The sequence below is a fragment of the Drosophila sulfurigaster genome, chromosome 2L (assembly GCF_023558435.1).
Source record: "Drosophila sulfurigaster albostrigata strain 15112-1811.04 chromosome 2L, ASM2355843v2, whole genome shotgun sequence".
In the NCBI taxonomy this organism is placed as follows: domain Eukaryota; kingdom Metazoa; phylum Arthropoda; class Insecta; order Diptera; family Drosophilidae; genus Drosophila; species Drosophila sulfurigaster.
This window is the reverse complement of record NC_084881.1, coordinates 21,362,018-21,374,195: the sequence shown is the minus strand read 5'-3', so window position 1 is coordinate 21,374,195 and position 12,178 is coordinate 21,362,018. Positions and strand designations below refer to the sequence as shown.

The window sequence follows — 12,178 nt, the reverse complement described above, 5'->3', positions numbered from 1 at the left end:
ACAATACTGAATATTAGAGCGTTTAACAATATCATTTCAGTGACAGGTCTCACGAGTAAAGTAAAATTAAATAATGACATACTAGTCTTTCGGTTTGGCTGGATGAAAAACGTTTATTATGAAGGGATGCAAATTTGTATAATATTATACAAATAACTATACAAGATTGTTTAGGAAATGCGGGGCGGGCTCAAAATATTTTATATTATATTTGCACTAAATTATAGGAACATCACACGAATAATTCATAATGTGTGTGCTAAATAATGTGAAAATGAAAATGATGATTGAAAGATGGCTGCCGAATTTATTCAAAGTACACGGTAAATACAATATGATTAAGATAATATTGATGAAGACACTGTATATATACTATGTATAATTAATTTTACTTATCCACCCATGAAAAAGGCTTGACTGCCGAAGTATAATACTAGTCTTTATATTTTTCGTGTAAAATAGTTTTGTTGATGACTTCTAATTCGCTATCCCTTTCCTCTTGTTTGTATCCCGTCATAATTTAAATAATGTTTGTTTTGAATTTAATTATTTTATTTATCAGTTTTGTGAGAGACATATTTGGAAATCGTATTAATGTTGTATTGATCTTATTATCCATGGTGACGGTCGCCTCCTTGGGAGTTGGCCACAGCACTGGCATTAGCTTCAGCATTGGCGTTTCCGCGTCCGTTTGATACTGCACTTGCTGAGGCGTTAGCATTGGCGTTTCCGCCTCCACTTGAAGAAGCGTTTGCAGTGGAACTTGCTGATGCGTTGGAGTTACCGCCCCCGCCATGAGGAGCTGCCTGGACGGCGAGCAAAGCGAAGAGCAGGAAAGTAAATAGCACGAAGAACTTCATTGTTGATGTTAGTGATGATAGCTGCGGGTTTTCAGCTTGCTTTTATACCAAAATCCCCTAGCTGAGAATTCAACGGATCAGTGAATAGTAGGACAGGTTTTTGAGTTGTTTATGACAGTAGCTTTTATAACTAATATTAAAAATTAGTGCAAGAGTGCTACGTTTTTTGCGATAACTGCGTTTAGCATAGCGTGTCTAATTATAAACAAGTCTTTATCAAGTGTAGCAAATCAAAAACGTCGGTTTTCATTTGAATGTGGGTGACATTGTTGAATAAAAGTTAACAGAAAGAGGCGTCATAACAAGATTTGTTTAGTTTAGTTATGGTCAACATAAATGTGAATCCTGTTTTATATAGTTCGAGTTAGTTAATAAAATATGTTTAACTATAAGTATTTCATTGCACAATTAAATTGTGAAAATAATAGACTAAAACTTTTGATAAACATTAAAATTATACAACTATTGTCGGAATACTAATATGTATCTTTTTTATTATAACACATTTTTAGAAGACTTTGAATAAATTTTCAGCTTGTTAATAATAAAAATATTTAAGAGAACGTTTGCTGAAATAATTTTAAGTCTTTTTCCTGAATTTGCACTGTAACTTTACAGTAAGATTTAAAAAAAAAAACATTTTTAATTAAAGTAAATTCACCACTTTGCAAAAAAAGTATTTATTTAACAGTTTGAACAAGGGCAATTTGTTTTTTAGTTGAGGCTTCCGAACACTTTGATGCTGGGCAACATCAGTAGGATTAGTATGGAGGATATGCAGACTTTGGAACTTGTCGCACAATCCTGTAAAAAACCACCACGACCACCACCACGTCCACCACGTCCACCACCACCGGATGCGTTAGCCACAGCGTTTGCATTGGCCTGAGCATTAGCGTTTCCACCATATCCGCCAGCACTTGCATTCGCCGATGCCGAGGCGTTTGCAGTAGCTCCACCACCACCGCCACCGCCACGGCCAGGACGAGGAGCAGCCTGAACGGCAGCTAAGGCGAGCAACAGGAAAGTGAACACCACAAAGAACTTCATCGCTAATGTTATTGATACTCAATGAATGATTGCAGCTTGCTTTTATACCAATCATCAAGATGAGAACTTTGTGGATCACTCAATTGTCCAACCAGTTTTTGACATATTTATGAGGGGGACTTTTAAATCAATATTTTATCTTAGTATATCTAATATTACGATTGCATCGATTAGACTTGTATCGGACCGTAATTGCAAACAGGTCTACGCGAAATGTAGAAAGCTAATCACATGACAAAGCTTCGGATTATGATGTTGTGGCATAGCAGACTTTTGGGTGTTTGCTGATATTGTTGAAAAGCTGTCTGTTGAAAGCTTTACCACAATCGCTTCGAAAATGTTAACACATTGCTGAAATATATGTGAATATACCATATTACTAAAGTGTTAAAATAAATAATGTAACATGTTATAATAAACAATCATAGAATAGAGAGTTAGTTGCTCAAGTTACATTTTATAATTGTTTTAATAATAGTTATTAACATAGTACATACATGAGGCTTCTAGTATTTGTAATTTGATCATTTAAGTAAGCTATCATATTTATATTTATATCTCGGTTTAGTTAGTGTATTAGATTAGCATACTAATCTAATAAAGAGTATATTTTTTTTTTTTTTGCATCTCTCTTGCTTTCGATTTCTATCAACTCAAGCCGATAAAACGCACTGGAAATATTCTAAATATCTCATCAAGTTCAACTGGTTCGCATAACATGACTAACTGCTCAGTTATGCATCTGAGACAGCCAATTGTCCAGTTAGTCAGCGATTAGTAGAGCAACGCTAAAAGTTGAAAAAAAAACCCGCATCGAGGCAGCCTTCAATCACTTTTCAATAGTAGTATAAATGCCCGCATTCAACATGCATCTTAGCGCCTCAGCCAAGTTCAAATGGAAATAAGTAAATTGTTGTAGATTTGTTTTTTTTTTTTCATTAATTTTATTACCAAGTGATTCGAATGGGAACGTGATAATCATTGCTAAACCTAAAACCCTATCGAAAACCCACTTAATCACAGACATACTCGCATGCCAAACAACACACATATCGATGAATGAATAAACCGCAATCGGTTGTCGCCAAACCAGATCGGTGGCTTCGATCGTTTTCATGGACCACTCACCCTCCACGTGTCTCTCTTTTGCTCTATCAACCTCTCGCTCACTCGGGCTCCCTTGCTGTCTGTCTGTCTCCGCGGTTCGTTCAGCGTCATGCCGGAACATAAAAGCCCAAAAATGTATGACGACGTCTTTGGCTAATGCCGGTTTTGAGCGCAGGTGGGCAGTTGGTGGGTTGAATGTCTAGCTGTTGCATTTCAAAGCGATGATACTGTTAGATACCCTACAATTGGCATTACTAAGGCAAGTCAAAGATACAAAATATAATATTGTAAAATACAAATATTTCTCTCTTTGTCTAGGGTATCTGTTAGCTTATAAATTTTTCCCACAGCGAGCTGACTTGCACATCTTCGAATGATTCATTGCTTATGAGGAGTTATGAACATTTCTCTCATTTCGAGAGAAATAATTTTTCGACTGTTATGTTATTTAAAAATTGCAAAATTTCCAAATCGAAATTCGTTCATTATTGCTAATTATTTTTTATTATGATTTTTTAAACGTTTGTGAAACGAGCTGGTAGATTTCCTTATGTCTTTGACAGTTCTTTCAGATTATTTTTTATGATAAATGAGTTACGAAATAGGAACTATGAATTTTTATTAAAATTGTCAAATTGTCGTTTCCATACTAGTTTCTTGATATTGAATTTTTCGTTCAGTTCATTAAGTTTTTAAAAATTCTTTTGTAAGTCTCGGCGGAGTTACGAAATCTGAAATCATAAATAATTGGCAATTCTTTGCTATTCGAAGTTTTTGGTAAATTATGAAACTAGTTTGTTGGTTTCGTTGGGGTTTTTAGTGTTTCGGGAAACTAGTTGGTTAGTTTCGTTAAGTGCGTTAGGCGCAGATCTTAAATGAATACTATACTACATACTATATGAAGTGCCACCGACTGGTTGCCACACCTCGAAGTAATACGAATTCACAATTTTTGGTTTTGTTTTTATTATTTTTGTTTATTTCTCTTAAGTCTCTGTTGAATCGGTAGCGCATTTCAGCTTCTTCTCCGTCCCCGTAACGATCCCCCCAATATTATGCCATTTACAAATACCAATGCAAATGGATCGCCAAACCCATTTGTGGATCAACAATTTGTGTGTTTTTTTCATTGGAATTTTTTTTGTATATGTATTTTACGCAAACTGTAAAACAAACACGAAATGCTTTATTGTAATTCGGTAATTCATGTTTTATTTATAAATTATAAAATCGTTTCTCTAGCCCCACAATATTTTGCACAATTTATTCATATTTCGTTTAAGTTTCGGTTTAGTTTTCGTTTGTTTTATATTTTTTGTTTTGTTTTGTTTTCATTATCATTTCGTTTCGATGTATCACAATATTTATTAAATATTCAGCTCGTTTAGAATTTGGAAAACCCTTTGCGAACTTTCGCTGTTTGCTACGAAAATAGATGCTGTATGGCAAGTTGACCTTGACAAGGTATTATTATAATTTTTTTTTGGTAATTTACATTGTGGTGCGCCATCAAACGCCATTTGTTCGCACCACCGATGAGTAACCATAGAGCACTTCCACACCATCCGAATTAAAGATGCGTTCAACGCGTGGTTCACGCGTCACCACCACAGGAATGGGCTCTGTCGTTGTAGTTGTGGGGGATTCTGTCGTGGTGGTGGTGGTGGTGGTGGTGGTTGTGGTGGTGCTGCTGCTGGTTGTGGTTGCTTCAGTTGTGCTGCTCTCTGGCACACTCTCTGGCGTTGTTGTTAACACAGCAGCAAGCACAGACTGCTGCTTGGGTGGTTCAATTGTGGTCTCTCCTAAGTCTTCGGTGAGACTGAGGCCGCTGGTGGTTTCGGGAGTGCTTGTGGTGCTGCTGGTGGTTTCAGGTGTACTGGTGGTTTCAGCTGTACTGCTAGTGGTTTCAGGTGTGCTGGTGGTGCTGCTGGTGGTTTGGTCTGTGCTGCTGGTGCTGCTGATGGTCTCAGGAATGCTGGTGGTGACTGGTGAAATTGTGGTTTCGGGAATATTCGTGGTTTCAGCCGCACTCGTGGTTACTGGTGAGCTGGTGGTATGCGAAGCTGGAGATGCTGTTGACGTCACAGCTGCTGCAAGTGTTGTTGTCTCTTTTGGTGGCTCAATTGTGGTCACTGGGAATTCCTCAATCATTTTAGCAGTACTACTTTCCACGGTTGTGGTGTCAACGGGCGCTCTAAGTGTTGTCATAACAATTGCTTCAAGCATCGATGACTGTTGTTTCGGTGGTGCAATTGTGGTTTCAGCAGTTTGTTCAGCCAACTTGTTGGTGGTTGCCTCTAGCTTAGGTTCCTCGGTTGTTGATTCCTGCATAATCTTGTCAGTAATCACATCGGAGCTCATCATGCGCAGCAAATCTCCAATATCCACGTGCTGCGGTGTTGTTGCAACAATTGGCACGTTGTTGCTGATGCTGCTTTCAGTTTGGTTATTCGTGTTCTCAGGTGCTGGCGTTGTCTCAGCCAATTCATCATCAGCTTGTGTGGAGTGAAGAATGCCGTCAAAGTTGGGAATCCATGTGTTTTCTTCTGCAGGCGGAACTTCGGAGCCGTATTTCTCTGCATCGGCGGGAAGTGGACCGCTGGTGTATTTATAATTATCCAGTGGCATATAGGTTGTGGTATCTTCGAGGTTGGACTCGTAACTGTTTGTTTTGGCATAGAATGCCAAATTATTCTCAGGTGTTGCGGTTACCTCGAATTGAGGCAAGAATGTTGTGGTTTCTATGGCAGCTTCGGCTTTATTCTCTCTCATCTCTAAGTCGTGTTCGGTGTAAAGCGAATGCAATTCATTCTTGGCACTTTCAATGGCAATTGTTGTGGCTGCTTCCGGAGCGTTAGTTGTCGTTGTTGTGCTCTCGATTAGGTTTGCAGATGCATTCTTGGCCTCCAGCTGCAACAACACCGATTTGGGAAGCGGCTCTTCTGTGGTTGCAAATTCATTCTCGGGCAGATGCGTGAACGGGTTTTGATTGTCCTCAGTGCTTAGAATGAGATCTAAATCAATTTTCATGGTGACCGTGCTGACGTCGAGTTCACCAAATGATGTGGTCTCCTCCTCCACAGCAGCAGCAGGTGAAGCTGCAGTTGGTTTACCCAGAGTCGACGTCGTCACTTGCAGCAGCAGCAACGCGATCACTGCGATCATTGGCATGCGCGTCATTTTGGCTTTGGAATGCGAGGGCAACGGCTGTGACAATCGATGTGAGTGTGTGTGTGTATGTGTGTGCGTGAGTGCTGTTGCCAACAGTAAACAAGAGCAACGACAACAACAAGAATAATTTAACAGCGAATATAATAATAATAAGAGACCGTCAAACAAGTCGCGAGTCACACGTTCACTTTGCCCCCGTCGATGGCCTTTGATCGCGAAGAGAAAACTTGCTCCTGTGTCTCGTAGTTGTCTCCGTTTCGCTTTGCTCTCTCTCTCTCTCTCTCTCTCTCTCTCTCTGTCTTTGTCTCTCTCACTTGGGGTGAACTGGTTAAAGTGACTTAACAAATTCCTCGGCTCGAATGCTTCCGCTCTGATCTGATCTGTGGCCGGCTGCCGTTGCGTTGTGACTAGTTATGTTTGCGGCGAGGAACTAAACCGTTTGCAGTTTCAACGCGCGCTTATAAATCGCCAAAACCCACATGATTTTTTGCACCACACACACTCGACGCTTTGAAACGGTTAGCGAAGCCGGCTCTTGTCTCTCTCCGACCAACTCAACTCGACTCTCTGACTCCGTCTGCTGTCTGCTGGCTCTGGCTCTGACTCTGACTCTGGCTCCGGTTACTCTGGTAATTTAGCTGTAGCTGCGTTGCCAACTGCGTTTTCAGTGGACCTGCAACTGAACTTGAATGAATTACAATCGTTTTTTAGTTATCGGTTGTTGTAGTTTGCACACTTGGCCCAGTTTGGCGGCGAGCAAAAACATCTTTTAATAGCTCTTCCCGGTCACTCAATTTCACTTTCAACGTACTCACCTGCTATTGATTACCTGTCGCTTACAAACCGGCTCCACTCTCGATAACCATTGTCTTCAGTTATCCAACATTTTGTATTTCTTTCTCTTTCCCACTCCCATCTTTTCTTGCTCAGGTGTTTCGCATTGATTGCCATTTGATTTGATCGCCTGCGCTTCGAGCACATTTATCAGATTTTAATTTTACAAAGTAACTTTTAAGCGTTTTCGATTGTGGGATTATTATGTGCAATTCCCAGTGATTATTGGCATACTCAGAGGGTGCGACATACTCTACAGTTTGTGGAGTTGCAGGCCCTGAAATTCTTTGTATACAGAAAAAAAACGTTGACTCCAATTACTTGGAAGTATAATACAGTAATTGTTATTGTGCCAAACCATAGGTCTAATAAATAAATATGGCAAATGAGAACGCTAAACAAAAAAGAGAATAAAATAAATTCATGGAAAATTCCTTTGAAAAGAGTTAACAGACAAAGCAAAAAACGTATTTATATAGCTTTTTATAGTTATTCTTTATTTCATTTTTATTTGAACTCATGGAAAAAAAACATTGAAAGAGATTTAATAGGCGAAGAAAAGAGTGTTTTTATATGGGTTTTAATAAAAAGTCTTTCAATCTCGTTTACAAATGCATTTTATAATTATTAAATTTTCATATTTAATTTATTTTAATATATCATATTAAGAAATATATATCAAATATGAAATACAAGTTATATGCAAAACTTGAATTATATTTCCTGTGTAAAGAGCAATTAGTTAGACAAATTACCTTGGAAGTATGATTAATTTCTAAGAAATGTGTAAAACAGAAAGTATATACAATATCGATTATCTTACTAATCCACTGAAAATGGAATAATCTAGAGGTATTGTCGTTAAAAGGAGTGTGTCAATTAAAATTCCTACAACTCTCATTTTTTAATTGCTTACACCTCAACCTTTAGATATCAAATTAGGTTTGCATTGTCGACCAGAGCTATTTATACCCAACTTAGTCATAAATAGAAAACTTTCTCAGTATCAACTATTGTAAACATTATTTATGCAGTTGTTTTAGATAGACGATACGAAATGCTTTCTTGTTTCCTATTCTGAAAGTATTTTGTTTATGTATCTAATTGTTACTGAAAACGATTTAAATGTAATTTATAAAAATTGAAAAGAAACACTCTTGTTTATCGCAAAAGACAATCAAATTTAATCGATAGAAATCAAAATGAAACTTGCATTTCCATTTCTAACTTCCGCTTCCACTTCTATTGGTATTCTATTTTGAATTTCAATTCCGATTCCATTGAAAGTAATTTGTTGGAATTGGCAACGAAGCGACGATAATCGTTAGGCAATAAACTGCCACGCCCACTGGCCATGGGCCATGGGCCATGGGCATCAGATCAAAGCATCTTAGAATCGCATATTGAAAATTACATTTTGGCAAAACAAATTTGCATACGAAGTGTTTCAGCTCAATCTTGGCCTAATGATTCTCCAGCTAAGGCCCAGCACATCAAGCAAAACTGTGACAGGGCAGGCGGTGGGGGGATGGTTGAAGTCTGACGGACGAGACGAGAAATTACTTAGTACCATCGAAATGTGGAGCACTTGAAAATGCCAATTGATGATCGGGAAGCTGTAGTAAGTAGCAATGCCTGAGGTTACTTCTGGGTACTTAGCCTCAAATTTGTATTTAAATTACATTTTGCTTGAGTAAATTGAAAATGTTTTCGGTGCGTCAACTTTGATTTGGCTGCTACTTAAATGCTTTTTACTTGCCACTTGCCACTCTCCACTTGAAACTTGCTACTTGCTACTTGCCACACTTTTCAAGTGGAGCACTGTTCTTTGGCCTTCCTAATGACTTTAGCTGTGTGGCGCCATGGCGCACATTGCGTATGATTAATATTTTGTTAGTACTTAAGGGCAGACGGTCTGTCGTGCCCAAACGCTGTTGTCGTGGCCTGTCAATAAACAATTCATCATTGCCAACAATGGCTGCCAAGTTTTGCATAAATATTTCAAATTACGCGCAAAATTTACAAAATTTTCTATAGGTATCCTTCCGTCCTGTTATCCTTCCTGCCAGCGTCAGTGGCAGTCCGGCAGTTGAGCAGCTCCTTCAGTTTAACAAACTAATTTGCCTGCCAAAGTCCTTTTGGACATTTTATAAGTCATATTTATATTGGACGCCAGCCAAGTGCCATCCATTTATGAGTGTCCTGGCAGTCCTGGCAGTCCTGCTGCCACTGGCTTCTCAATTTAAGTGAGTGCTTGTCTCTCTCGCTGGCTGCGCATTTTAATGATGTTATTGAAGTTGCGTCCTCTATTTTTCTTTCGCCCCCATTGACTGAAAGGTGTTGACTGTATTTATTCGCCTTCTACCTGAATGTTGACAAAACTCAGCAAGTTTTGAGCCACTGTCGGGGATCTCAACGTTTTGTGGGGATGCGATTAGGAATCCCCCGAATTTTCTTGGAACTTTGCTCGTTAGTCCTTATCGCGTACATCGTAAAAATCAACGAGCAACGAACAGCAGCAGCAGCAGCCAAAGTTCAACTGCTCATTGTGTATAAATCATATCGCAATTGTACACTGGACACGCCCACTCTACCCACACACACACACACACACACGAACACACACATGCCAGTAAACGCCCCGTGGCAAAAACATTTCCTCGCTTTTTTGGTGAAAATTTTGTGCTGAGCTCAACAATAGGAAAAAAATACAGCAAAGCCAAGCACACACAACTGTCGGACAATAGTTGCTAGTATTATTATTATAATGGCGATTCGCATTGTTAGCGTTAGTGTTAGTTCTGGAATTATTATTGTTCAAACATTTTCTGTTGAGTTGACACAAAAATTTCTCTCTGTTGGTCAATAATATTTATGTTTGTTGGCCAAGTTTTAATGGACAGTTTGTGGTTAAACTTTGATAGGAGTATTAGCTAATTAAGGCAGAGTGCGAGTAAAGCTGCTTTTGTTGTGTCAGTTGATGGGATTTTAAAGGCAACCACAATATTTTGTATTTAAATATTTACTTACTTATTCAAGATACTATTTATGTATAATGTAGCTACAGTTCTTAAATATCATTCTTAAAGAGTATTATTAGCAGTAAAATTTACGAACCCTTTTTCGAATTCCCCAACAAAAAACATGCTTTGACAATCAATTGAAAAACAATTGCCTGCCCCTCTCTCTCTCTGATAATATTATCCCCTATTTCGTTTTGTATTTGGCAGCATCATTGTTTGCCATCGAGTGGCACTTGAGATACAAATAGTCGTACAACAAATTTACCAAACAACTTGAAACTTGCAACTGTTCCTAAAAATGCAATTCACTTGCCACTTGAAAAAGTTTTTCATGTCGGAAAATCGCATAGCATAAAAAGAGCATTATAATTGTAAAAACAAAAACATGTACATATACACGTTTTTATTGGGGGAGGATTGTGTCTTTTGTGTGTATGTTGTTAATTCAATTACCAGGCAATAAGCATAATGTAAAGAGCTGATTGTTGACTGGTTGACTGGCCTGATTGTGAAGGCTGTGCATGAATTTATGGACATTAATCTGGCGATTAAAATGCCGCAGTTAATGAGCGGCCATTGTAATGCCAATGGAACTTCCGATCAGAGAATTAACATATACATTAACTGCTCTGAATAAGGAGATTACACTTGATGAGCTTACATTAAAGCGAAGTAGTTGTACTCTGCAAAGTCGCTTAAAGAGAGCCTGAAGGAAGGTAGCTAGGAAATACTCTAATTAACATACTTACAAATTTACAATTCAAAGTTTGAAAAATTATTCCGATTTTTTTAAATACTTAATTTAACAGATTTTCTCTTTTATATCATATCCTCTTGAGTCACTTTTAATGGGTATTGTAACCTGATTAAATGTGGCTAAATTATGATGTTTAGTTCTTTCAACAGCAACTGTATTTGTATTTGTATCTACAACGCACTCTCTCATGTATCTGTATCTATGACGCTAATGACAGTCGACAACACACTGTTGGAGTTGTGGCAGCCGTTGTGGGGCAGGAGTTGCACAATATCATTATAGTACGGAGCACTAAGTCAACAAGAGCTGAAAGCCAAGGCAAGCCAGAGGACTGGCAATGTGCCACGGCAAAGACCACTAATTGACTTTAATTATTTTGTTGTACTTAATGCCTTGTTTACGCCGAGCACAGAGAATAGTGAATGTAGGCAGGAAGTGGCAGGCAGAAGCAAAATGGAAGCTGTGGACTGGGGCGAGAATGATGTGGGATATATATAAAGTGAGAGGAGACTGCGAGAGAGAGAGAGATGAGAGAGTTATACAATACGGCATACAGAACAAAGCGAAGAAGTTAGTTAGTGGCAACCCTGGCAACTCTGTCAGCTAAAACTCTAATTAAACTTGAATTTGTGTCAATTGTGTGCAGTGCGGTTGCAGTAGATGAAAATTATAAATATCACAATATTCTTCAGATGTTTTTGAAAGATAAATTTCAAAAGATATGACTTGCAATTGAAGTTAAAAATAATATTTTTAATTTATTCAGTTAGTTGTTTTTCTGAATTTTATTCCTCTTTTGATTGTTCGACTTTTCTCGTTTAGGTCGCAATTTCGTTCGAGAACGGAAGCAATTTGTGTCGCTCAGACCTCGGATAGTTGTCAACGCTGGCAAACACGGTCCTTGAGTAAATATTTTTCATTTAGCTGCAGTAGCAACAGAAGTTGCAGTTGCAATTGCAGTTACAGTTTCAATCGGCCTGCAGCCCGCAGATGGAATGAAAATGAAAAGACTTTTCGACTTTTATACGACAAACGCTGTTTGCGTGCTTATACAACAACAACAACAACTACAACAGAGCAGCAGGTAAGTTTGTTTACCGTATACGACTTGAATAACGCACCAGTTCACCAGACGAAGCCTTTGCTGGTTCTTTTTTTTCGCTTGCTTCGACGAGTCGCAAATGTTGCCCAAAGGACAACGACAAATGATGGCAATTCGTTTGCTGTGCGGCTTAAACTTGCCATCGAAATGCGCAACTGTTGCAACCAGCCAGGCAGCCAGGCTGCCAGGCAGCAGCCAAGCACATTGGCAGACGGCAAGCGACAGCAGGCGGCAGCTACAATACGACAGGGTTACATGCATCCTGCAGCGTTGG

The 12,178-nt window shown here is 38.7% G+C and overlaps 2 protein-coding genes across 2 annotated transcripts; both read right to left on the bottom strand.

Annotated features, from left to right (window-relative positions):
- Window positions 1-1,530: 1,530 nt before the first annotated feature.
- LOC133842685 (alanine and glycine-rich protein) lies at window positions 1,531-1,936 on the bottom strand. The gene has a single exon (XM_062275889.1). The coding sequence runs from the start codon at window positions 1,908-1,910 to the stop codon at window positions 1,575-1,577; it is 336 nt and encodes a 111-aa protein (XP_062131873.1). The 5' UTR covers window positions 1,911-1,936; the 3' UTR covers window positions 1,531-1,574.
- A 2,193-nt stretch (window positions 1,937-4,129) lies between these two features.
- Window positions 4,130-6,756, bottom strand: LOC133843599 (mucin-2). The gene has a single exon (XM_062277225.1). The coding sequence runs from the start codon at window positions 6,195-6,197 to the stop codon at window positions 4,527-4,529; it is 1,671 nt and encodes a 556-aa protein (XP_062133209.1). The 5' UTR covers window positions 6,198-6,756; the 3' UTR covers window positions 4,130-4,526.
- Window positions 6,757-12,178: the final 5,422 nt, after the last annotated feature.

Excerpts from the sequence above, each read along its gene's own strand:
- LOC133842685 (XM_062275889.1), bottom strand. The coding sequence starts at position 1,910 with ATGAAGTTCTTTGTGGTGTTCACTTTCCTGTTGCTCGCCTTAGCTGCC.
- LOC133843599 (XM_062277225.1), bottom strand. The coding sequence starts at position 6,197 with ATGACGCGCATGCCAATGATCGCAGTGATCGCGTTGCTGCTGCTGCAA.